Genomic DNA, 27,600 nt, shown 5'->3' on the forward strand with positions numbered 1-27,600 from the left:
ATGGCCCCCCAAGCCAGGAGCGATTTCTAAGCGCATAGCCAGGAGTAACCCCTGAACATTACCGGGTGTGGCCCAAAAACAAAAAAAAAAGGAAGGGAGGGAGGGAGGGGGGAGGGAGGAAAGGAGGAGTGAGGGAGGGAAGGAAGGAAGGGAGGGAGGGAATGAAGGAAGGGAGGGAGGGAGGGAAGGGAAGGAGAGAAGGGAGGGAGAGAGAGAAGGAAGGGAGGGAGGGAGGGAAGGAAGGAAGGGAGGGAGGGAATGAAGGAAGGGAGGGAGGGAGGGAAGGGAAGGAGAGAAGGGAGGGAGAGAGAGAAGGAAGGGAGGGAGGGAGGGAAGGGAGGGAGGGAGGAAGGGAAGGAGGGAGGGAGGGAAGGGAGGGGAGGGAGGGAGGGGAGGGGAGGGAGGGAGGGGAGGGGAGGGAGGGAAGGGAGGTGAGGGAGGGAGAAATAAATAAATCTGGGGGCTGGAGTGGTAGTACAATGATAGGGTGTTTTCCTTGTACATGACTGACCCAGGGTGGACTCAGGTTCGACCCCGGCATCTCATATGGTCCCCAAATCAGGGTCAATTTCTGAGTGCAGATCAAGAAGTAACCCCTGAGTGATGCCAGGTGTGGCCCAATTTCCCAAATTTTAAATATAAGAAAGTAATTGATCATTACAGAAATATCAATGAAGGGGCACAGCAAAAATAGAACCTAGAGGGGAAGGATTTAAACTTCAAATGTCTGACCACTGAGTGATCCAGCCAGTCATTTGTAGACCAAGTGTCATTGGGACTGTCTCCTTGGGCACTGCTTGGATGACTCCCAAAATAAAGAAGGAATACAAAGGACAAATTAAAATAAGAATAGATATTACTAAAATTGTAAACAAGTATATATCAACAAAATCAGATGTTATGTACTTTAAAAGACAAAATGGAAAATCTCTAGCACAACAAATATTAATATTAATCTTATAATCATTAGAGTAATATTCATAACCAATACTCAAAAATGTGCAACTGTCAGTCCAATAGAGATTAAAGAGAGGAGAAAATCAGAAATAACTATGAAATAATTTATATAGGTGATAAAGAGAAATTCCTATTAAAACTTAAGTCAGAAAAGTATTTTGATTAAAGTTGAATTTGAATTGATACCATTAAAATCTGAATCATAGCAACAGGCCCAGAATGCCTTCACAAAAAATGGTAATTAAATTCAAGAAAGATTATGCCAATCATTTATAAATTTGGAAGCAAAAAAATATATCACAATTAATGCACACATCTTGCACACCTAATACTTACGGGACATTGATGATTAAGAATGATGATGTGTAGATCAGTCTTATTTAAAATGGTAGATTTGACCTAAACTTTAACAATATAAACTTAAATATGCTTGTTATACTGGAAGGCCAGGGGGAAAAAGGTGGTAGTTTCGGATGCACTTCTGGTCCATTTGTGAAGGGAAGTTGACATTATTGTGGGAATGGCCCTGTCTCACTGAATATCTGAAATTCAACTATGAAGGACTCTGTAGATTACAATTGTTTCAATAAAATAGAATTATAAAAATAATTAAAAAATAATATAAGGGGCTGGAGTGATAGCACAGAAGTAGGGCTTTTGCCAACCTGGAATGGACTCAGATTTGATCCCTGGCATCCCATATGGTCCCTTGAGCCTGCCAGGAACAATTTCTGAGCGCAGAGCCAGGAGTAAATCCTGAGCGCCACCGGGAGTGACCCCAAAACCAAACCAAACAAACAAATATATAGTTAGTTATTGCTACTCTCTACTACCAAACTGTGCAATCCTCTTCATCACGTATGTCTTTATGTTACTTTTAGTCCACATTTTGGATCAATTTAGGATATAAGGAAGAAAATCAAGAAATCATATGCCACAGGCCAGGTATTCAAAATAGTCACTGCATGCCACTCCACTAAGCCTGTCTACAGTGCTCCCTGAACACCACTAGGATGATTCCAAAACAAAAATAAGTGGTAATTTGTAAACTTCCAAATTATATTCATCCTTGAAGTGAACTAGAAGTAGCTAGATCTCAATTGGTCCAACATTACAAAAAGTCAGTTCAAAAATATCCAATTAATAAACAAAACCAGAATAGTAAAATCACTTAACAGCCACAAATATCCATTCATGATTTAAATAATTAACACTCTTGAATCAGGAGTATAGCTGAGTGGTAGAGCACTTGCCTTACATGTGTGAGGACCTGGATTCTAATCCTGGAAACCGAGCACCATAAATGAAAATAGAAACAAAAAAGAAGCCTAAAACAACAACAAAAATAAATCCCCAATTAATGAAAGAGAATTTATCAGGTAAATGATTATTCATGATGAACTCAATGGCTAAAGAAGTATTTTTTTTAGCCCTCCCAGAGTAATCTCTTTATAATCCTTCATAATCCTAATGTAATTACTTGGACTAGAATATAACTGCTTTGTTATCACTTGCTTTGTAGCATGATTTACATTTTGGAATGTCATCTGTAAGCAACAAATTAAAAGTAAAAAAGTGTAACTGACCCTGAAAATGAGGTTTTCCTATTCTTTCCATTTGAAAAGGTAGATGTCCTCAATAAAAAATCTTAGTATCCTCTTCTGTGTTTAGAATGCAGACCCAACTAGCTAGATATCACAGGTGAGAGTCTTCTCTATGCCTTCATTTTGAGCAGCTGGACTTAAAGCTGAGTCCAGCAAAAACTGTGATTGAAATTTGTATTAATAGGGCATGGGTAGACTTCCCACTTGTAATGTTAAAATGCATGCAACCCTACAGATTATCACAAACGAGGCATTTCAAGGTTGGAGAAACACTTCAGTACAGAGTAAGCTAGCTCATATTAGGCCTAAAGCTGTATTTCTAATTTTTCTTAATTTGTATAACTTTGGGCAGTGTGTGTGTGTGTGTGTGTGTGTGTGTGTGTGTGTGTGTTTTCTCATACACAGGACCCCTACATTTCCTTCCATCATTAAGCTTGCATCCTTGCCTTGGGAGCCTTTTTTCTGCTGCTATCATTTATGGTCATGCTGTCACCATTTATTGTAAAGGATCTGAGTAATTTCAGCTCTCTTCCTTAATATTTCCTATAGTTAATATCTCTGAGGCGGAGAAGATTGGTTTAAAATGGTAATTTTCTGACTGAACTTTTGAGATCTGAGCTAGATGGAGTGATGCTATATTTTACCAGAAGATTCTCAGCTTTCTCATATTAAGAATATATGGTTACCACAGGCTGTGTTCTTTACACTGACTGTATAGAAAGAGGAGGTACAGTAAATGCAACCCCATATATAATACCTCAACACAGGCCCTTTGCCTGGTCTGTATTGTGAATTGGGGGACCAAAAAAAAATATATATACGGAATATTTTATGCCAGTGAGGCTTACAAAGGTTTCTGTGATGTTGCCACAGTGGTTACAGTTGTTTGCTGGTTGGTTTGTTTTTCCTCATAAACAGCCTTCAATTCAGAGATAGACCAGACTGAGCTAGATAAACTGAAACTGGAGCTGCCAGGTAGTAGGAGCCACAGAGTATAGCTGTTTTCATTCAAGGTGTCCTCCTCTTCCACAGGACATGGCCGAGGAGTAGGATTAAGTGAAACTTGGAACCATCTCTAAGAAGTATTAGGCCCTCTGGCAGTTCTATAGCATGGTCTTTCAAATCCCTCTGAGTATTAATATCAGTCAGAATTTTGGGACTAACTAGCAGAACCTCTCTTCCTTTCATGTCTCCGTGATGAAAAATGTGGATAATTTTTTTTTAAAACTGTTTCTTGGCCACCAAAAGATTCAAAGTGACACTTTCAGGGGCTGTTCTCTCCTTGTCCATTTCCTAAATCTCTGAGTCTCTGAGCTGTCTGCAAAGAGATATATAGAATTAGGGTTCCAAGTCATCCAAAGGGGTCTTCTGATTATATATACATGACTGGATTACAAATCCTGCAAAGAGAAAAAAACTCAGGTGGTATGTGGAGCACAGAACAAGACCCAGCTGTTCAATCAGGTTCTTGTTTGAAGTAAATGAGCCAACCTAGCTTGAAAGCATGTTAATATTTTAAATTTCTACATTAACAGCTGTACATGTGCCCTGAGGCTGAGGTGATGGCCATCTCATAATTGCAAAGAAAAGTGATAAGAATAAATAAATCCCGCAAATTGGATTACTACTGCGATGGAATTGCCAGAAAAATAGTAGAGAATATCATTATATACATCTGAATATATATTGCATGTGTACATTTATATGATGTATGTATTATGTATGTATGTATGTATTCCTCTTCAGCAAGGTACTGGGTACTTCTATTGGGAATTACAATAGTGTTAATTCATAATGTTTGGCTCTGTGACCTAAATATTGGCTGTAGGAGGATGGCCAGTGTGACTTGGGAACAGCTGGGCAAGAGGCCTCTCTCAGAATGTTAATCCACAGTTCTGCCAGCTCATGTAAATTAAAAATCTTTTGACCTTGCTGGGTTCCAGTCTCTCCAGTTTTGCAAAGAGGTAATGACAGCATTTTCATTTAACACTGCATCCTTTGCCATTTAAGGAGCCTGAGCTACTTAGCAGAAATTCTTATTTACAATACTCCATTGAATGTTGTGAGCACTTCCGTCTTTGTTGTTGTTGTTTTTTTTTTTTTTTTTTTTTTTTTTTTTTTTTTGGTTTTTGGGTCACACCTGGCAGTGCTCAGGGGTTATTCCTGGCTCCAGGCTCAGAAATTGCTCCTGGCAGGCACAGGGGACCATATGGGGCGCCGGGATTCGAACCGATGACCTCCTGCATGAAAGGCAAACGCCTTACCTCCATGCTATCTCTCCGGCCCCGTTGTTGTTTTTTTTTTTTTAATAAAATCTTTATTTAAGCACCATGATTACAAGCATGTTTGTTGTTGGGTTTTAGTTATAACCAGAATACCCCCTTCACCAGTGCAACATTTGCACCACCAGTGCCCCTCTTCCTCCCCATCCCTGCCTGCATTCGCAACATGCATTCTACTTCTCTCATTCTTTAATGTTGTCATGCTAGTTGTTAGTGTAGTTATTTCCCTAATAGAGTTCACCACTCTTTGCGGTGAGCTTCAAATTGTGAGCCAGTCCTTCCAGCCCTTCCAGCCCTTAACTCTATTGTCTCTGAGCCTTATTATAGTAATGTCTTTAATTTTTCTTAAAACTCATAGATGAGTGAGACTATTCTGTGTCTATCTCTCTCCCTCTGACTTATTTCACTCAACATAATAGAGTCCATGTACATCCACATATAGGAAAATTTCGTGACTTCATCTCTCCTGATGGCTGCCTAAAATTCCATTGTGTGTATGTACCACAGTTTCTTTAGCCATTCATCTATTGAAGGGCATCTTGGTTGTTTCCAGAGTCTGACTATTGTAAATAGCGCTGTAATAAATATAGGTATAAGGAAGGTATTTTTGAATTCTATTTTTGTGTTCCTAGGGTATATCCCTAGGAGTGGAATAGCTGGATCCATCTTTGCAGAGGAAATGAAAAACAAAAAGCTAAAATGATCCTTCAAATTAGACCCTTAAAAAAGATCATATGAAGAATCATAAAATAGGTTTAGACCTAAGCAAGCACCTTTTGAACATGCTTCTCCTATGCTCTGTATTCAGAAAATTGATATATTTGCTTTGCAAATGACAACTTATTCCTGAGACCAAAACAATCAGTGGCTTGTTCAAGATCTGACAGCAGTATCACTGCTAATCTAGCCTTTAATTGCAGACCTAGCTCTGTTTGAGTTGGGGGTGAAGTTATTGTGGATGGTTTTGCTTGTTTATTTTGTTTTGTTTCTTTGTTGCTTTTACATCAAGCCTTGCTCTGTATATTTTTAGGATAATCTTGTTTTAAGACGACATAGTGTGTCAGGATGATTGATGCCCAATAGGTTATACAAATGCCATAAGGTATCTATCTTTTACACAGTTTACTCCACACCCTCACAGGGGCATATTCATGCAAATAGTCTCTAAAGTGATATTTAATGAACCTGTCTCTTTCCAGAGCCTAACAGGACAAGGTAATGATTTCTCTTTTCTGCTGGACACTGACCTGTCCACCAGTAAGGTGCTTAATGTACATCCAGAAATGATCTTTTCTTAGCCTTTTTCTTCCTGGGATGGGGAACTAGCCCAAGGACTAGAACACATACCTAGACTGTTAATCTCTGCATTCTCTCTAGTTCTGCTTGCCTCAACTTAAGCACAGCTGGCTCTGCAGTAGAACTGGACCAATCCCCATGCCCCAGTGAGATCTAAGGTTAATAATACTCCTTCACTATGGATAGTGGTCTGTTGTCAGCTTATTAAATTGTGGGATACAGCCCACAGTAACTGAATTTTGCTTTAAAATAAAGTTATGAAGAATAAACCCTGAACACTGCTGGTGTGGCCTAAGTCTCCCTTCCACAGTAAATAAGTTAATGATATGGTGATAATAAATTTTTGATTTACATGCCTATTTTATATACTTGAGGTCATGTAGCTTTTACTCAGAATGGGTTTCAAGAGGGAAAAATATATGCAACCTTGATTGTTGATTAGTGCTGTAGTGGCCTGGTCAACACCACAGAGCTGATTTTCCTTTCAGTGCCTGCGGATGAATCTAGTCCTTAACCTTATTGTTGTCTTCAATTCCATCCAATTAAAAGGCCCAGATCTTCAGATACAGGATGAACTCAAGATACACAGTATAAATAAAAATGTAATTAAAAGGCTCTTAAGAGACACTGCTGAGAGTGGCCCTTATAAAACTAGATAAAAATAAAATTTAAATATATCCTCATTTAAATGACCAAAAAATTTAGTAGTAGTCATTGGAAATAGAATAAATCATAACAATGGCCAAAAAAGAATGCAAGTGATGAAACATTTTTATTGAATCTTACATATATTATGTCTTTAAAAATTAAATGATACAGTAAAAAATATAACAAATGCTACAGTAAAAAGAAAAAATATAACAACTATCCAGTATGAATTTCATCTGCCATCCGGTTTGAACTTTGATTCTTTGCTTATAGTTAATATTACTATGTAAATTATTGTCCAGTAAACAGGGAATTACTAATAAAACAAAATCCTATGTCACAGCTTAAGTAACTAAAGACATTTTCTTGTTTTTTAGTTTTAAAGCAACCAATTAAAATATTTAAAGAATAGGGTTCATTTTTAATTATTAAACTTCAATAAAAATAACTTCCTATGTGAACCAAACTTCACACTTATCAAATAATACAACTCACAGTTACCACAAGTTTCACTCTTTAAAATTATTTTATAATAATTTTTTTTATTTAAGAACTGTGTTTACAAAACTGTTCATAGCTGGGTTTTGGTTTTAAAACTTTTTAATGAAAAGTTCTTTGAGGGTTTTTATAGAATGAAGTTGTGCAGGTTCTAGTTCTTAGTTTCTACTGTCACTGCCCTATCATTGTTTAGTTCAACCTGCTATAAACATGTAGGAAACTTAAGAGCAAAAACTATTAGTGACTGTGTCAAAAGCAAATTTAAATGAATATAAACCCAAAAGCTAAGACTCAGGAGTATATATGTGCATTTGTAGTGTATGTTCAGTGGGGAGCAGATTGAAGCAGACTCTAAAATGCATATTTTCCAAATTAGTTTTCAGTTAGCATATTATTTATTAAAGGGTAAGGAATGAAATGTTATAATTTGAAGATGACAAACATATTAAATCTTAATGAAAATGGCAACAATAATTTTTGTTTGAGACCAAAGGAGTATTTTAGCACTGATTTTGTTTAGAATGCTGCTATATTGGCATATTATGGGGAGGCAAAGTTGTTTCAGGGTCTGAGACTTAGGGGGAAGGGGAGCCTGAGATATGCAAGTCAGGAAGTCACAAAATAAATGGAAAGATCTTATTTTTCTCACTATTGTTCAACTTTGTCATTACACCTGCTCATTTCCAACAGAGGCATACAGCTTTCAGGGATTCTTGGTATTACTTAGAACTAGTGGTTCCAAATGTATATGCTAATATGTATCTTAGTGGTTCTCTATGAGCCCCAGCTCCTAGGTCACTCATGAGGTTCTAGAGAAATAGATCCTGAGGAACTAATTGCTTTAAGTTGCTTTGAAATTTTGCCAGACCCATGGAATCTACTGTAACATAGGAAAATCCAGTTCATTAGCTAATGTTTCTTCACCTTTCTTACCCTTCTCCCCAACCACCATGACTGTCTTCTGTCCTTGTTTTCTTTCTGTGGCTTCCATGTGTCTAATTGCCACCTGAAAATCTCATGGAATACATTGGGGGATAAGGAAAACATGTCCCCTGATTTAAGAAACACTGCTATGAATCATCTTGGAGATCCCAAATGATCCAGTGCTCAGACCCTGCTGTACAGGCAGGCTCTCAGACACACACACCCCAAATTGGAATATCCAGCCCTGTAGCCCCTATATCCATACCTTAGATCATGTTGCATAGATGGAGTTCACTACCTATGTCCTTTTGTGACATCCTGACTTGCATATCTCAGGCTCCCCTACCCCCTCAAGTCTCAGACCCTGAAACAACTTTGCCTCTCCATAATATTCCAACAGTCTGCCAAGTTCCCTAATATGCCTGATTCAAAGGTTCTGGGTTCCTAGCTTTCAGAGGCCAAACCCAGGTTAGGACTGTCCTTGGGCTGTGTGGCTGTAGGTAATATTAGAATGTAAACAGGGTCAGGGAACAGAGCTATGCTCAGGGCCATTCCAAGCTGTAAAAGGACCCTGATCCCATCACCAGTGAGAGATTGCATTTCTGCCTAGCAATGAGACTGGCATTTAAAATTCAATATCAGAAAAGATATTGACGAGATTAAGGGCCTGAAGGAATTGATTTATGAGGAAAGACCCAAGGAATTAAATATGTATAGGATGGTGTAATAGAATATTAGGCACTGAGCAAGGTTTCATTTCTATGATCCAGTGTTGCTGTTATCAGTCATCTGAACAGGTGCTTAGAGATGTGTCTCCCCCAAGGGTCACTCTTCTGGGGACAGAGGGAGTGTAACCCCCCCCCCCAGCCACCAGATTGAAGAACCAGGTCACAGGTCTACTCACCCTCCTATCTGACTACAAATTGAAGTGCAGTTTTTTCTCCCCAGGTGGAAGTAGATGACATTTTAAACAGGAATAGATCTTGCGGAGTCTTACCACCTTGTGTGACATGGAAATTCAAGCTAATTCAATTCGATCTTTTTTCCCCAATGAGAAAAGTGAACGATGTATCAGGTGGTAAATGACTGTCCTTCCCCTGAGCCAGATTTCTTCCTTTGTCAGAAATACTGTCAGATGTGTTTGCCTTTAGGCAAAGCCTTGCTCTCTAGTAGTGCAAGTGTGTGCTTGATTTTTTTTAACATCTCTACCATTTTCTTAGCGAGTGAGGATGAGTTCAGAATTCAGTCATTAGATGTCAAACAGCTGCCAATAGAATTCATCAGTAGGACCCAAGGAGAATGTTATTGTTATTTAGATGGCAGTGAGAATTATAACAGGACTGAGAGGATGGAGAGTTGAAAATAAGCAAGTAAGAGGAAACATATTGAATGTGTTTAAGAAGCAGAATTTTAGCAAGGGAAAAGGAATCTTAGCAAGGGTGTATCCTTTTACTTTATAACAGAACCAAGTGACACAGATTCAGAACTGACCACAGTTCAGGTTATAGATGGAATTAATCAGCTTTGAGACAAAGTACACACACCAACCAGGTGACAGTTAATGATGCAGGTGTTGCCACATAGATTAGATATGATAATAACTGCTAACAGTCATCATTCTAAACCAAGTCAGATATACCAATATTACACCTTCAGTGAGAAATTCTTTTTGAAAGCCCCTAACTTCATTCCTGTACATGATATTCTCCTGGCCTAAAAGACATATCTCTCTGAGAATCAGGATATCAGATCTATTGCATAAAGAAATTTTTTAACATTTATTTAAATTGAATCAAATGAGCATAAACACATTACAGTTACATTGATGATACTTCTTGGGCTCAAATATTTTCAGATTTCTATATATAAATAACTATAATGCCTCATGTCTAAGAAGTAGAACGAGTTCTTATTCAAAACAGATACTCCAAAATAAATAAATAAATAAAGTGCTGAAGAAGCCAAAAACAACAACAACAACAAAACAGATACTCCAAGTTCTTTCTCCTAAATTCTAAAGTGATCTCCAGGATTTGCCATGGAAGTTGAACTAGTGGTAGAACTTATTGGAAGTGTGTGTGTGTGTGTGTGTGTGTGTGTGTGTGTGTGTGTGTGTGTGTGTGAGAGAGAGAGAGAGAGAGAGAGAGAGTGAGAGTGTATGCCATCTTTGTTATTGTAGTGCATATATTGTAATCCGTGTGACCCTGCATCTAGATGTGTTTCCTCCATATTATCTAGCATAATGCTATACACAGTGTAGATTAGTATTTATGGAAGAAATGGATAAATTACTAGTTGTTGGAATGAAGACTATTGAATTATTTTTAAAGAAAATCGAGCATGGAGCCCAAATCTGGGGAAACATTGAAGTGAAAGAGGGAAAGAGAAAAAATATGTGTGCACACAGCCTTTTATTTAAAAAATTATCTTTATTTAAGCACCATGAATAACAGCATTTATAGCTGGGTTTTAGTTATGTAAGAATAGAACCATCTTGTTCCACCCCATAAATGAAGGGGGAAATAATGGAGGGTACCAAGACCAAATAATCATATGAATATTAAGTAGAAATAAAAAAATGATCAAACTTAAACACCAAATCCAAAGCCAATGACAACAGAATCGATACCCAATTTACAACATACTAGACACAGAGAAGACCACTTATAATAACAACCTGGGGGGTTAAAGAGGGGGATATGGGATGCATGCTGCGAACAAGGGTAGAGGGAGGACAAGATTGGTGGTGGGAACACCCCTGATTCAATATCACTATGTACCTAAAATATTACTGTGAAAGATATGTAATCCACTTTGATTAAAATTTTAAAAAAATGCGGGAAAAAGAAAAGAATAGAATGCATCAGTCACTGTCCTGTAACCTGCCTGGTAGATAAGTTCACCTAGTCCACCACCATTTGCTTAAAGAAGTTCTAAGCCACCACAGAAGATACAAAATCAGTATTCTGTTTAAGCATCTCTCTATCCATTTCTACCTTCATCCCCCATACTCTTTCTGTCCTGCCAAGTATACCTGAGTTCTCTACCAAAAATCCCAGAACCATGAATTACAATTGATAATGAAATGCTGCTGGAATATTTCACAAAGCATAATTATACTATAGTGTGTGAAATCTAACCCTTTATCTGTAAGATATAGAGAAATGTTAACTGAGTAACAAAATTATAAAATTTTAGAAAAAATAAAATAAATGTTTCAGCTTCTAATGTAAATTTAAAATACATCTACCAATCAAAAAAATTTCAGAAAAATTGCTTATCTCTACAGCATAGCTTTTGGATGGAAGTACAAATGTCTAGGTAGCAGTAATTGGTAGAAGTTTAAGCTTGGTATGCCCCATATCCATTCAATATTCACAGTGCATTGTGATAACCTAGTATGAAGCAGGAAAATTGAGTTATGCAAGTAGTAGGTCCCTCACAGATTTTACTTTGAGACATGACTTGACCTCTTCATGCCAAACTTCACCCTTCTGTAAAAAAGGAAACTGTGACCTCACTTATTCTGAGACTCCAGATAACATTTGTAATGCTCTTTGAATTTGTCAAAGAGAAAGACCCATCACGCACTGAAGTCTACATCTCCCAAGAGCATTACAAATGATCCTATTAAATCAGTGGCCTGAAAATATCAAGATGTGTCAGTTATAGTGTGTATTTACCTGTAACTGTCCGCTGGAGTGTTTGCACTTGATTGGCATATGGCTAATTGCCTAATTGGAACACACTCAATTGTTGCCAACCAAAAAATGTAATAGTGCATCTGTTTAATGCCATCCTCTCCAGTGTTAAATTAAAATTGTGCTGCAGTCAGCCAATCCAACCGAGGACTCTTCTGATTAAGTTCTAGCTGCCTCTGAACTTATGTAATTGAGGTACTTCGGTACTTAAAAATTCAAAACTAGAGAGAATATTATAGAGTCTCATAAATTTCAAGTGAAAAGGGACCAGAAAAAACTGACTTAAATTATCTAGTTGTGGACTATTGTTGTTTTTATAGGCCCTCTAGTCAAATGAAGAATAGCAGTTTTGAATCACCCTGTTTTGAATTCATAAATATCAGATTCACAAGTTTATGCTTTCTAAACAAAATAAAGCATTAATTTTGAAAAATGCAAAAAAATAGAATAGAAGTGGTGGTTTTATTTTTTCTTTATTGGTAATTATGTTCTACTTTGGGTGGAACATGGGAAGAAATCACATAATTATAAATTCATTGACTGGATTTCTTTAGAAATATTTAAAGAAATATTTCACTGTAGATCAAGAAGGATGTCAGGAACTGCAGGAGTAATGAATATAAATGTCTTAACTGGAACTGCTGTTTTCCTCAGAAGCTTTCATATGTCCACATGTCTAGAACAAAAATTATACAGTGATATATCCTGTGGTAGTTTTTCTTTTTTTTTCTTTTTATTAATTTAGTGAGCAGCCTTCATCCCTATGGGAGCAGTGCCCTGGAAGAGTCTCCCTGATAGTTTTTAGACCTGAGTAGGGAGGTACCTTCAAAGGTACTCTACATCCTCTTTTATTACCTTTTTCTTCTCTTCCTCCTTTCTCCTTTTCCTCCTCCTTGTTTTCATCCTACTTCTTTATCTCTTCCTTCTTTTGCTTCTCCCTCCCCCTTTTATTTCTCATTCTTCTCTCTTTCCTCCTCATTTTTCTTCTTCTCCTCTTTCTTTTCCTCTTCCTTCTTCCTTTCCTCCTCCTGAAGTGACTTATCTATAAATGGGTATTTTAATTTTAGTCTATGAGTATGTTATTTTTATTTTTTTATTTTTGAGATTATGGTTTAATCACATAGATGTGAGGAAACTAGAACAAGACCTCTGTATGCATACATTCATTTATTAGTACTGCCTAAATGTTAGAGTAATAAATTATTGATCATCTATTGGTGCATATAGTGTATTGGGTAAATAGATACAAAATATAAGTTCCCAAGAGCAAATAACTTGGAACAACTAATTTTCTTGAGTGACTGGAACTCAATCTTTGATGAAAAAGAATCCAAAGCTAAGGACCAATGAGAGATACCAGGGTTAAGACACTTAGAGTGTGCATGGCTGACTCTAGTTCTATCTAGCCCTACTTTTGTTTCTCTGCGCTCTGTCAGGAGAGTGAGCACAGAGCCAGGGGTAAAGGAGTAAACCCTGATAATCATAGGATATGACATTAACTTCCTCCAAGCTCACCCAAAAAAACAGAGCTACTGTTGATGATTATATAGGTTCTGAAGTGAAAAAAGGAACCAAACCACTGGGTCAAGTGATAATAAGATCAAGAATCACTCTAGTATCCAAACATATGCCTTAGTCGGGGATTATGTCTCCCTAGGATCCAGGGCTCTTTTCTTGCACAAAGGCATCATAATATTTGGTGTTGATGCCAAAACCACATTTGAATTGGGGCTTAAATAATGAATAAGTATCTGCAAGGAAAACTTCTCAGTAGAGAGCTTGTCATACATTATATGCCCAAGAAGTTATGATATGCCCAAGAAATGGTGAGAAGGCCAGTGACTTGGATTTTACCCAGTAGGCATCGAGGTGCCAACAATATTTGTTAAGCACTTTACTTCTTGTCAGTTCTCTTCAGAGCACAGAGTAAGTGACAAGAGAAAGAAGCAGTTCCACAAGAAAGAAGTTTCTTGTTATGCAGTGTGAAAACATTAGGGACATGGAAGAGGGTTAGGAGTAAGGTTATAATGGTGACTAAAAAGAGAGGTGTTATCTTCAAGGTTTTTAAAGATGCCATTCAAGAAATTAGACAGGTTTTTGGTGGGGTGATAAGCATCATTGAAAACACAAAGTGAGGGGTCTAGTAGATAGCTGGAAGGAGGCAGAAGCCATGAATCTACTGTGTAAGGCTTAAGCACATAAAATGTGTAAGTCGTGGTAGAGAAGGACAAAACCCAAGATTAAGTACAGTAGTGATGACATAAAACTGTTTGAGTATGACACTTGGATGGACATCAAGTATATCCTTGCGCAGATCCATCATCTAAGTATTCTGAATAAGTTGACCTTCTGTGTGGCCTTAGGAGTTCTCAGTCCTTGGGAAATTCCCCAGATTGAAGTCACTGCCTTGACTATTTTAAGAAGCAGTACAGATAAGTTTCAGTATCTAGGAAGTACAGGATGAGATGCAGAAATCAGTAAGTCAGAAGTGTAGCATTTTATAAAGATTTGTAAGATTTAGACCCACTATATTTACCTGGATAAGGCTAAGGGTTAGCTTGGTAACTATTGTGTACCACTGGCTCAAAAATTCTCAGAGCTTACTCTGCTCTCAGGAATTACTCCTGACAGAGCTTAGGAAACCATACAGGATGCCAGGATAGAACTCAGATCTGATAAATACAAAGTAAGAGCCCTATGAACTGTACTAATTGTTTTGGGCTCACATACATACACCTCCATCCTTTTGTTTATCTTGAGTCTTATGTTATGGCCCCTACTTACACAATTTTACCCTGGAAATACCCCTCCCCTGAGTGTGGAGTCATACAACTGAAATTGAGAAATAGTGCCATAGACTCTCTGTCTCTCTCTGTCTCTCTGTCTCTCTCTCTCTATCTATCTATCTATCATCTATCTATCTATCTATCTATCTATCTATCTATCTATCTATAATTATATATAGTGATATAAATAGTGCATTTCTTTGGTGCACATACACCGAATCAAATAACCTGTATGACCTGAGTATAAGCTGATTTTGGCTTATACTCGAGTATATAGGTACATCAATATATATACACCAATATATTGATATCATATATATCAATAAATATAATCTAGATCATATATATCAATAGACATGATAATACAGGTGGGTATTTCAGTCTCTAGTAAAGTATATTCAAGAGCAAATATGTCAGTATCACCTTAAAAGCAAAGCATACTCATAAAAGCACAATGTATATTTTTGAAAAAGAAAGATAGACCCTAAACCACTAAAGTTATTGCTTAAATGTGAGAAAAGCAGGACGTAGGGATAAAGGCAAGAAGTGTTTCAATCTTAAAAGTGTGATTCTTTCATTCATGAAGAATGAAAGAAGATGGAAGCTTTAAGTGGGAAATGAGGTCAAGGGAAGGATTGGCATGTATATTCTAATGGAATGAGGACATATTGTAAAGGTTAGAGAAAAAAAAGGCTCCCAAGGGCTTCTTGCTTTTCCTCTCATTTATCCAGTGTTGGTAACAACAGAAGGCTGTGTAGATGTCCTTTCTTTGTCCTATTCCTCAGCTTTCATTTCCTTCTTTTTCTCATTACTAAAAAGCTACCATAATACTAAATAATAAATACTAAATGGCCACCATAAAATTGATAGGCAAAATTAACAACAAAAAAGATCCATAAACCCACTCACAGTAACCAGATTCTTTTCTATGAACATGGCACAAAATTCCATGAAATCTTTTCAGAGTCTGAACATTTGATGCAGGGAGCAGGGCCCTCACTGGGAGCCACTACTCTGTAAAAATACCTTTTGTGCCACCTCACATTTCAATTGGTTAGTGAAACCTTGTGCCACTGCACTATCATGGACACTGCCAACTCTCTGATGCTGAACATGAACTGTTTGTTTCTATACTTTTCTCTCTTGTCATTTTAAACAGACATAGCTACTTACCTTGACAAGTTCCTGATTACCCCTATTTGACTTTTTGAAAAAAGAAAAATTGGGGATTAGATTAGATATTGTCTAGTAATATAATCATTCACTTAGAATCATGCATCAGAGTACCAGATATGCTTGGAATAACTTGGGAACCAATAACAAGAGCAAAGATCTAGATCTATAACCTCTGTATAGAAATAGTCATCCAAGATTCTTATTGTGGTGGTGTTAGAGTATATACACTTCCTGGTTCCTACCTTTGAATCAACTGGTGCACAAATTACATAGCATAGTGGCACCAAGGAGGGCTGTGTGCTTTACTCATGGATGACCTTGATGTAGGCAGATGGTGCAATAGGAACCAGGGAGTCTTTAGAAAGTTGCAAGATCACTGTTGCTTATGGGGGTAGAGGTTAAAGATCTTCTATTTCTGTCCAGTGGTAGAGTTAAGAACAAGCCCAAAGTACTGCCTACCTTCCAACATACCCTAAAACTGAATGATTTTTGAAGATTGGTTTGATTCTGTTGGTAGGTTTACACACCAGAAAGCCTGTGCTCATGTTCATTTGGAACTTGATTGGCAAGAGCTAGCAGGCAGCTCTGAGGTGGTCTTATGTAAGCCCCCAAATCACAGGCCTTAATATAGAGATACTTATATATGACTGGAATAGATTAGAATTATTCACTTATTAGGGCAGCTTGTGTGAGGGACCAGGGCTTGAGAAATGCATTTTTGTCTTTTCTCAATAGCTCTTTGTTGTCGAGAAGCATTGTCTAGACATTGCTATTTCCTGGACCAGTTTCAGAGCTCTTGAATATATTCTCCAGCCAGTGTATTTCTAAACATCTAACCTTGTTCCAAAGAATTAGTGCCTGGCAGCATCGTTCTTTTAGGCGACAACATAAGCCTCCACATGAGTTACAATTGATAGGGCAAGGGAAGCTCAAGGCTGATCAAAATCCCTTCTGTGGCACTGCTCAAAAATAACAGCAGAGGCCATAGCTTAGTGTTTTGACAGCTTATATCAGCAGTTTTTGCAGCTGATATATTGATTGCAGTTTGGACTTCAATCCTGCTGATCTAATAAAACATCATCATCATAACAGAGAAAAGAAAAGGATCTTTTGTGGTTGTAGCTTTCCACAACTACTACAAAGCTAGCTTTTACCATCATATGTAAAATGACAATATCCTCAGTAAGTTGACTAATTTCCTTTCCTTATTTAATTTCACTTATCAGTGTACTAACCTCTTCGTGTATTTAATATGCATTTGTTCAAAGGAATAGAATGGTACCTGCAAAAAGACTAAGTCAATTACTGAATGCCAAAATCAGCTGATTATGTATCTATAGCCTGTAAAAGTCCCTGTGCTAAAGCGTAGGTGATACAAACAAAGAAATCAAGTACAGTTTGGAAGCTTGGCTATGTGGAAATATCTTGTCATATTTTTCAGTGGGTTTTTGAATTTCTTGCAATCTCCTACTTATATCAAATATTCTTTAATTTCCCAGCAATTGCTGAACATCCAAGAGGAGTTAAACAGCAAAAAATCAGAACTTGAGCAAGCAAAGGAAGAACAGTCACACACACAAGCCTTGCTCAAAGTCCTTCAGGAACAAGTAAGTAAAAATTCTCTCTGGTTCATGAAGCTATGTGAGTGCAGATTTGGGGAATTCAGCCCTGCAGTACACCTACCCTGTCACTTCTCCTAGCCCCTAGCAGCTGTGCCATGCTGACTTTATGATCTCCCTGGCATCTTTGTTCTCAATTTGTGCCTCTTTAGGCCACCCAAGCCTGACAAATAGAAGTATGGACATTACTTGAAGAAGACGAATGGGTTTTGATAAGGTTTCAAATGCCAGCAATGCAGATATATTTCAAAGCAAGCAACTAGTTTCCTCTTAAGTCTAACAGTGAGGAAAGTGAGTTTAGCCCAGGCCCCCTGGTAATCTTGCAGACATGTGAATAAGAAAGACTGATTCATAGTGCCATTTAAAAAAACATCTTTCTATGCATCAGGGCACTTATCTAAGCACATGAGCAACAATCCTTTTATATGAAGTTTGTAAATCTGATCATTTTATCCAGGCTTTCTTTGATACTAAAGTGTGGCCTGACATTGATAAGCGGATTTGAAAGTATTGTCTTACAGCCGGCTAAGACGGATCACTTGGCAGCACAGGGATATCTAAGCCCAATATCTACATGGGAGAAGCTAGGAGAGACTTGAAATGTTTTCTTGCTTCTAAGCCTTGCTTGCTGCCAACAGTATAATGACTGATGGCTTGTGGGCGGGGGTGAGATCACATATATAGAAACTCCATTACTTTGAGGGCAGTAAAATTTAGGTGGTTTTAAATTTTTCCCCTCTCAGTAACTTATGAGGTTATTTATCCAACACAAATAACTTTGAATGTAATTTATTTTTAAACCATGATTTTTTTTTGTGAGCTGTGGGCTGGAATGATATTACAAGCAGGTAAGGCTTCTGCTTAACACATGGCTAACTCTGGCTAGATCCTTGGCACCCCATATTGTCCCGGCTAATTCTTAAGTGCAGAGCCAGCAGAAACCCCTGAGGATCGCTGGGTATGGCCCCAAAACCAAAACAATGAAATAAAATAAGTGTGTGGCATTTTTATTTGCAAAACATTTTAATAGCAGAGAGCAAAGAATCCATCCCCTTCACAATTGCACCTCAAAAACTTCACTTCTGTCCCCATGAATATTTCCTAGGAGGCTTATTTGGGACTCATGGAATATCTGTGTGTATATTACCTTTATTCAGTTTCTGCATTCATAGATCTAAATGAATAACTTCTGGAAAATACAACTGGATGGACAAAGAGTCTTAATATTATACACACACATCATGACATCCTTCTCTAGTGACTTGATTTTTTGGTGTTTTTTAAGTTGTTTTATTAGGGGTGTGGTTTAGGGCCTTCTCCAAGTGTGCTAAGGGGCTGTTCCTGTCCTTTTGTTCAACAATGCTCTCTGGTAGTCCTCAGGAGACTATGAGGATGAGACTATTGAGGATCAACCAGGTTAGGCAAGGGAGGCTACATGCAAAGCAAGTGCCCATGTCCTATACTATTCCTACAGTCCCTGACTTGGTATGTAAATCAATGTATGTCACAGGGATGAGAAAGAGCACTCAATGTTATGAGCATATATGTTTTACATGCAGAAGGCCTGGTTTTGATAGTTGGCATTGTACACCCTCTTCGCTGACCACAGAGAGTAGCGCCTGAACAGCCTTGAGTATGACCAGTGAAACAAAAACAAAAACAAGTCTCTAGAGCCTCTGTTGTGTCTCCCTGATAAATGTGGTAGCTTCAGACACAATACTCAGACTTTTTAGTGAGATAAAAACATCTAGGGAAGAGGAGATCCTTACTTGCCTTATAGGCAACCTACACATTTTCAATTCCTGTATCATACCCCAGCACAGAGTCTAAAGTAAGCCCTGATCACTGTCTGGTGTGACACAAAAGCCAAAATAAAAAAAAAATAAAAATAAATAAATTAAAAGTGAGATGGGTAGAAAGAACCAACAAAGAGAACAGTTAGTTATACATGATACGAACATTTTAAACCAGGGCCATAGAGATAGCACAACACTAGGGCATTTGCCTTGCGTGCAGCCAATTCAGGATGAACAGTGGTTCAAATCCTGGCATTCTATATGGTCTCCTGCGCCTAACAGGAGTGATTTCTGAGCACAGAGCCAGGAGTAACCCCTTAGCGCTGGGGTGTGACCCAAAACAAAACAAAACAAAAAAGAGCATTTTAAAACTCTGTGTTTTCCTGTCTTGAGTCCTTTGATGTGCCCTCCGGTAATCCCTGGCACTTTTATCACTGTGGCACACTTAATATTTTGTATTCATCACACATTATATCTGTTACATATAGGACATTAGTGATGTAGCCCCAAAGAAGAAAAACAGCTTTTCTCTTCATACACAATGTCACGTGATGTAGAAAAGAGCCATTTCTTTTTTTAATTGCCAAATATTTTATTCAAATGTTCATATTGCAGTCATGTTTATAATAATTTTAAAATAATATCTTTATTTAAACACCATGACTACAAACATGATTGTAGTTGTGTTTCGGTCATAAAAAAAGAACCCCCCCCCCTTCACCAGCACAACATTTCCATCACCGATGTTCCCATCTCCCTCCTCACCTCCCACCCCCTGCCACCTATATTCAAGACAGGTTTTCTACTTCCCTTACTAATTGACATTGTTATGATAGTTCTCCATGTAGTTATTCTCTAATTGCATTCACCACTCTTTGTGGTGAGCTTCATATCATGAGCCCTTCCTTCTGGCCCTCATCTCTAGGGATTATTTCAATAATGTCTTTTATTATTCTTAAAACCAATAGATGAGTGAGACTATTCTGTGTCAATAAGCCATTTCTTTGTTTTATTTCTCCACTCTGCCTTTGACCAAGTCTCTCTCTTGGCATGAAAAATACTGTTTCCCTTGAGATCCTTTGAGTATGAGAGTGCCTTCAGAAAATGAAAGCTTTTGTTATGTATAAATAGCCAGAAAGAACCAATGTCCCAAGTCAAACACACCAGTGGTATATTTATTTTCAGGCTTGGAGTATTTATGTGCTGTCATGAATTCCTTATATGAGGCTTCAAAAAATAGGAAGAATGTGAGCAAATAGCTGCCAGGCCCCCACCTTTCCTTTGCTCCCTGGCTCCCTCCAAATGTCTGTTTTGAGCCCTGCTAGGATAAAAATGTCAATTAAAGGTTTCCAGAAATTTCTTTTTTTTTTTGTTTGGTTTTTTTTTTTTGGTTTTTGGGCCACACCCAGTAACGCTCAGGGGTTACTCCTGGCTATGTGCTCAGAAGTTGCTCCTGGCTTGGGGGACCATATGGGACACCGGGGGATCGAACCGCGGTCCGTCCAAGGTTAGCGCAGGCAAGGCAGGCACCTTACCTTTAGCGCCACCGCCCGGCCCCCAGAAATTTCTTGATAACTGATCACTCCTAAGCTTTATGAGAAAGAGACACACACAGACATACAGAGAGAGAGAGAGAAAGAGAGAGTTGTAGCAGGAGAGATGCTTTCAAATGTTCGCTGTTAAAAGTCTTATTTAAGAAACAGCTTTTCTTCAAATGCCTCAGCTACCAAAAGGATGTCTTCCTTTACCAAAATAATAAATATATAATAAAAGAGGAAATAATATTTTCTCTTTTTAGGCCTTTGGAATCAATGTCAGTCATTCAAATGTGTTCGCAAAGAGGACATGTTTAGTAGCTATGGCATGTTAAAAACCCCTTAAAATGCATCATTTAAGAATAATCGTTAGTATAACATCATTTAGCTGGTGGCAACTTACAAACACTGCAGGGTTTAAATTAATAGCAGCCGAACTAGGAAATGAAATCATTTATTATCCTTAAGAACCAATTTTATACATTTTATGCCTATGGAACTGCTTTCTAATCTTATTATTTAAAAAATAATGACCAAGACCCATTTATTTTTTACCAGTCATCAAGTCTCATAAAATACTGGTCTCAAGCTGGTTTCAATAAGACTCATTAGAATTATGGGCTCCATCTGTTGTTTTTTTCCTTCTTCAAAGTTTTATAAAGTGCAACCTCAGATAAATCAGAGTTAACAGGATGATATACACTTAACAGCCTTGCTTTTTCTTTTTTCTTTTTTTTTTAATTTATTTGCAGCTAAAGGGTACAACGGAATTGGTTGAGACCAATGGGCACAGCCATGAAGACCCAAATGTAAGTTAAGCGTCCCTCACCCAGAATTTACTTTTTATTATATGATGTGGTTGATGTCCATGGAGATGTGGCACTGTGTTGATACATGAAAGTTTCACTCTTGATGGCTTATATAGATTTCTGTGTGTGGACTGTCAATAAAATATGGTAGATTGGGCCTAGTTATTGTTAGCATATGTCACCGAAAAATAATTTAGAAGTACTCCAACCAATTTCAAAACTTATCTCAGTGAATTTTTTGAACAATTTATATTGTCAACACTATAAAGAAGTAACAAATTTGGAGGGCAAATGAAATGAAATCTAAAATATATATTGTGGGCCCGGAGAGATAGCACAGTGCCGTTTGCCTTGCAAGCAGCCGATCCAGGACCAAAGGTGGTTGGTTCGAATCCCGGTGTCCCATATGGTCCCCAGTGCCTGCCAGGAGCTATTTCTGAGCAGACAGCCAGGAGTAACCCCTGAGCACTGTCGGGTGTGGCCCAAAAACCAAAAAATAAGTAAAAAAAATAAAATATATAATGCATTGTGTTTTAAGTATGTCATTTATTTGTTTACCTCTTAATGAAGACAGTAATGAAATGATTGTTATCTAAAGAAATTTGGGCTCTGGGGCCGGGCGGTGGCGCTAAAGGTAAGGTGCCTGCCTTGCCTGCGCTAGCCTCGGACGGACCGCGGTTCGATTCCCCCGGCGTCCCATATGGTCCCCCAAGCCAGGAGCGACTTCTGAGCGCATAGCCAGGAGTAACCCCTGAGCATTACCGGGTGTGGCCCAAAAACAAAAACAAAAAAAAAAAAAAGAAATTTGGGCTCAACCCTTCTCCTAAAAAAATCTTGACAGTGAATACCTCTTCTTTTCCTGAATCAAAATCATGGCATTTATCCTCTTGCTACATATGGGACAAGTTCTGAGTTTGCACCTTGATATTCCTACAATATGCAGCTGCCCAAAATTAATCAAGAACTCTAATTGCCTTGGAGATTCTTTTCTTGTATTAAATCTGATTCATATGAATTGTTGTACTGCATATGTTTGATGGACTTTTTGTCATTTGATTTTTTTTAAATATTTTTGTTTTTTTGTTGTTGGACCACATTCTATAGTGCTCAGGGGCTGGCTGTTCCTGGATTTTTGCTCTGAAGGTCATTTCTAGTAATATTCAAGAAACCATGTGTTGTCAGGGATTAAGTTTGATTTCCTGCATGCAAATCATAAGCTCCATCCCTTTCAGCTATCTCTCTTATCACTTTTGGTCTTTCCAAAAGTTCCTGGAAGGTCAGACAGATAGTGCAATCATTGATCTGGCACTTGCTCGCAGGAGGTTGACCTAAATTCAATTCCCAGCACCCATATATTCCTCCAAAGTCACCCAGAATGATCCTTGAGCACTGTTGAATGTGTCCCACCAAAATAAATAAATAAATAAAAATCTGTATGTACTAATTGTTTTCATTACCAAAAGTGCTTACTTTTGTTCATAACCATATTGTTCATACAACATGGGATCAGACATAGTAATGCTAATGAATACCTTATTAGACTAGAGCTAGAAAAAATTATAGATTATCTCTTTACTTTTGTTTTAATTACATGTTGTTGAGAAATTGACATTAAGAGTACCAAAATAATAATTATCAATTAATAATTATCAAGCAGATTTCTATATCTGTTTTATCTACACAAAAAAATGGAATTTGAGATGTTATGTACATGAAGTTATGTAAGAAAAGGGTAGACTTGTTCCCTGTCCCCAAAGAACTTAGAACTAACTTGAGCAGGGAATGTATATGTGAGATAAACAAGACATGCTAAATTTGGAGGAGCTATAGGGCAGATATCATGGGATGTGGTTTAAAATCTGGCCTTGACTACAAGTTCCTGATCCTCAAATATCATCTTCTTTGTTTGTGCTAGAGATTTGAAAATCTACCTACCATAACGCTGTTCTTGAGTGAAGGTACTTGCAAACTTGAGATACTATTTACTATGGTTTTTGTGTTTGATAATTAACAAACAGCTTACCTTATCTGTGGAATTTGGGTTAACTTGAAAATTAATAGGATTGAGGTAGAAGAAAATTAGGGGAAGCCATTCATATGTAAGAATCTCTATGGAGGCTTTTCTGCACAAGACCACCAAGAAGACACCAATGAACACAATCTCCAGGGCCCAAAACTGCTAAGGGCCCCACCGAGTAAGAGAGAGCCAGAGAAGTGTGGCTTCTCAGCTTCACTTTGTGGCCATGTGCATCTTCTAACCCACAAACACCAGCACAGCCAATAGTAAAAACTACTATACAAATGTTGCAATGGGAAAACAATTCAGGATAACACCAGGCATAGAGAATAAAGATGACCTGAAAAGTACCAACCACCTAGTTAGCCTCTCAGATATCTGAGATGTTCAAAGAACTCAAAGCAAGCATAGATTGAGCTGGACAGACCAAAATGATATAACTCATAAAATTGCAAGCTGAAATAACAGGTCTGAAAAACTTGGTAAATGAAATGAAAACCTCAGTGAAAAGCCTTATTCCAACAGAGTAATAGCAGCGGAGGATGGGGGTCAGTGAGCCAGAAGATGAGATGCAGAACAACTCCATATAGCAGAAGAGATTGGAAAAGAACCTTAAAGCAAATGATCAGACAATGAATAAACTACTTAAAAATGTGAATAGAGGAAAATAGAAGTCTTTGATAAACTCAACAGAAACAATATAGGAATTGATCCCTCTAAAGATACCAGTGACATTCTTCAAAGAAGTGGATCAGGCGCTTTTGAAATTTATTTGGAACAATAAACACCTTAGAATAGCTAAAGCAATCATTGGGAAAAAGAATGTGGGAGGAATTACTTTCCCCAACTTTAAATTTTACTACAAAGCAATAGTTATCAAAACAGCATGGTATTGGAATAAAGACAGGCCCTCAGATCAGTGGATTGGCTTGAATACTCAGAAAATATTCCCCAGACATACAATCACCTAATTTTTGATAAAGGAGCAAGAAATTCTAAGTGGAGCAGGGAAAACCTCTTCAACAAGTGGTGTTGGGACAACTGGCTAAACACTTGCAAAAAATTAAACTTAGACCCCCAGTAAACATCATGTATGAAGGTAAAATCCAAATGGATTAAAGACCTTGATATCAGACCCGAAACCATAAGATATATAAAACAACACGTAGGCAAAACACTCCAGGACATTGAGACTACAGGCATCTTCAAGGAGGAAACTGTACTCTCCAAGCAAGTGAAAGAAGAGATTAACAGATGGGAATATATAAAGCTGAGAAGCTTCTGCACCTCCAAGGAAATAGCGCCCAGGATACAAGAGCCACCCACCAAGTGTGAGAAACTATTCACCCAATACCCATCAGAAAAGGGGCTAATCTCCAAAATATACAAGGCACTGACAGAACTTTACAAGAAAAAAAACATCTAATTCTATCGAAAAATGAGGAGAATAAATGGACAGACATTTTGACAAAGATGAAATACAAATGGCCAAACGAAACATGATAAAATGCTCCATATCACTAATCATTAGGGAGATGCAAATCAAAACAACAATGAGGTACCACCTCACACCACAGAGATTGGCACAAATCACAATGAATTAGAACAAACAGTGTTGGCGGGGATGTGGAGAGAAAGGAATTATTATCCACTGCTGGTGGGAATGCCATCTAGTTCAACCTTTATGGAAAACAATATGGAGATTTCTCCAAAAACTGGAAATCGAGCTCCCATACGATCCAGCTATATCACTCATAGGAATATACCCTAGGAACACAAAAATACAATACAAAAATCCCTTCCTTACACCTATATTCATTGCAGCACTATTTACCATAGCAAGACTATGGAAACAACCAAGATGCCCTTCAACAAACGAATGGCTAAAGAAACTGTGGTACATATACACAATGGAATATTATGCAGCTGACAGGCGAGATGAAGTCATAAAATTTTCCTATACATGGATGTACATGTAATGTATTATGCTGAGTGAAATAAGCCAGAGAGAGAGAGAGAGAGAGAGAGAGAGAGAGAGAGAGAGAGAGAGAGAGACAGAATGGTCTTACTCATATAGGTTTTAAGAAAAATGAAAGACATTCTTGCAATAATAATTTTCAGACACAAAAGAGAGAAGGGCTAGAAGTTACAGCTCACCTCATGAAAATCACCACAAACAGGGATGAGTTTAGTTAGAGAAATAGCTATATTTTGAACTATCCTAATAATGAGAATGTATGAGGGAAATAGAAAGCCTGTCTAGAGTACAGATGGGGTTTGGGTGGGGAGGAATGAGATTTGGGACATTGGTGATGGGAATGTTGCACTGGTAATGGGTGATATTCTATACCTTACTGAAAGCCAAACACAGTCATGTATGTAATCAAGGTGTTTAAATAAAATATATATATATGTATAAAATAAAAATAATAAAGGAGGAAAAGGAAGAAGAAAACGAAGAGAAGGAGGAAGAAGAATAGGAAGAAGTAGAAAAGGAGGAAGAAGAGAAAGAAAGAAGAGAAAGAGGAAAAGAAGAGAAGAAAAATACAAGAATATAGGAAGAACGGGGAGAAGAGAATGAATAAAGTGAAGAATGGGGGGAAGAAATAGACAAGGAAAAAGTAGAAGAGGGGGAAAAAGAGGTGGAAGAAGAATAAGAAAACAGGAGAAAGAAAGAAGAAAAAGAAGAGAAAAAATAAATGGACTGAAGATTTATTTTTAATTTATTTTCATTTTTTCTTTCCTTTTTTCTTTATTTAAACATCTTGATTACATATATGATTGTGATTAAGTTTCAGTCATGTAAAGAACACCCCTTCATAAGTGCAACATTCCCACCACCAATGTCCCAAATCTTCCTCTATATCACCCCACCCCCACCTGTAATCCAGACAGGCTTTCCAGTTCCCTCATTCATTCACATGATTATGGTAGTTCTCTGTGTAGTTATTTCTATAGCTGTACTCACCACTCTTTGTGGTGAGCTTCATGAAGTGAGCTAGAATTTCCAGCCCTCCTCTCATTGACTCTGAAGATTGTTGCAAAAATGACTTTTATTTTTCTTAAAACCCATAGATGAGTGAGACTATTCTGCGTCTCTCTCTCCCCCTCTGACTTATTTTACTCAGCATGATAGATTCCATGTACATCCATGTATAGGAAAATTTTATAACTTCATCTCTCCTGATGGCTGCATAATATTCCATTGTGTATATGTACCAAAGTTTTTTTAGCCATTCATCTGTTGAAGGGCAACTTGGTTGTTTCTAGAGCCTAGCTATTGTGAATATTGCTGCAATAAATATAGGTGTGAGGAAGGGGTTTTTGTATTGTATTCTTGTGTTCTTAGGATATATCCCTAGGTGTGGAATAGCTGGGTCGAATGAGAGCTCAATTTCCAGATTTTGGAGAAATCTCCATATCGCTTTCCATAGAGGCTGTACTAGGCAGCATTCCCACCAGCAGTGGATAAGGGTTCCTTTCTCTCTACATCCGCACCAGCACTGATTGTTCTCATTCTTTGTGATGTACGCTAATATCTGTGGTGTGAGATGGTATATCTTATCATTGTTCTGATTTGCATCTCCCTGATGATTAGTGATGAGGAGCATTTATTCATGTGCTTTTGGCCATTTGTATTTCTTTTTTATCAAAGTGTCTGTTCATTTCTTCTCCCCATTTTTTGATGGGATTAGATGTTTTTTTTCTTGTAAAGTTCTGTCAGTGCCCTGTATATTTTGGATATTAGCCCCTTATCTGATGGGTGTTGGGTGAATAGTTTTTCCCACATGATGGGTGACTCTTGTATCCTGTGCACTATTTTTTGGAGGTGCAGAAGCTTCTCAGTTTAATCTATTCCCATCTGTTGATCTCTGCTTCCACTTGTTTGGAAAGTGCAGTTTCCTCCTTGAAGATGCCTTTAGTCTCAATGTCATGGAGTGTTTTACCGACG

At 37.8% G+C, this 27,600-nt stretch overlaps 1 protein-coding gene and 1 non-coding gene across 2 annotated transcripts in view; both read left to right on the forward strand.

Moving 5' to 3' along the window:
• The window catches only part of ENOX1 (ecto-NOX disulfide-thiol exchanger 1), a 440,285-nt gene that overhangs the window by 328,752 nt on the left and 83,933 nt on the right, over window positions 1-27,600 (forward strand). The window contains exons 12-13 of the mRNA XM_049778780.1: window positions 17,372-17,479; window positions 21,575-21,631. Of these exons, the coding sequence (XP_049634737.1) occupies window positions 17,372-17,479; window positions 21,575-21,631 (165 nt within the window). The remainder of the gene's footprint in view (window positions 1-17,371; window positions 17,480-21,574; window positions 21,632-27,600) is intronic.
• On the forward strand, window positions 3,234-3,367 carry LOC126016681 (small nucleolar RNA SNORA51). The gene has a single exon (XR_007498461.1). It is a non-coding gene; the product is annotated as a small nucleolar RNA SNORA51 (small nucleolar RNA).

This window comes from Suncus etruscus, chromosome 8 (assembly GCF_024139225.1).
Source record: "Suncus etruscus isolate mSunEtr1 chromosome 8, mSunEtr1.pri.cur, whole genome shotgun sequence".
Lineage (NCBI taxonomy): Eukaryota > Metazoa > Chordata > Mammalia > Eulipotyphla > Soricidae > Suncus > Suncus etruscus.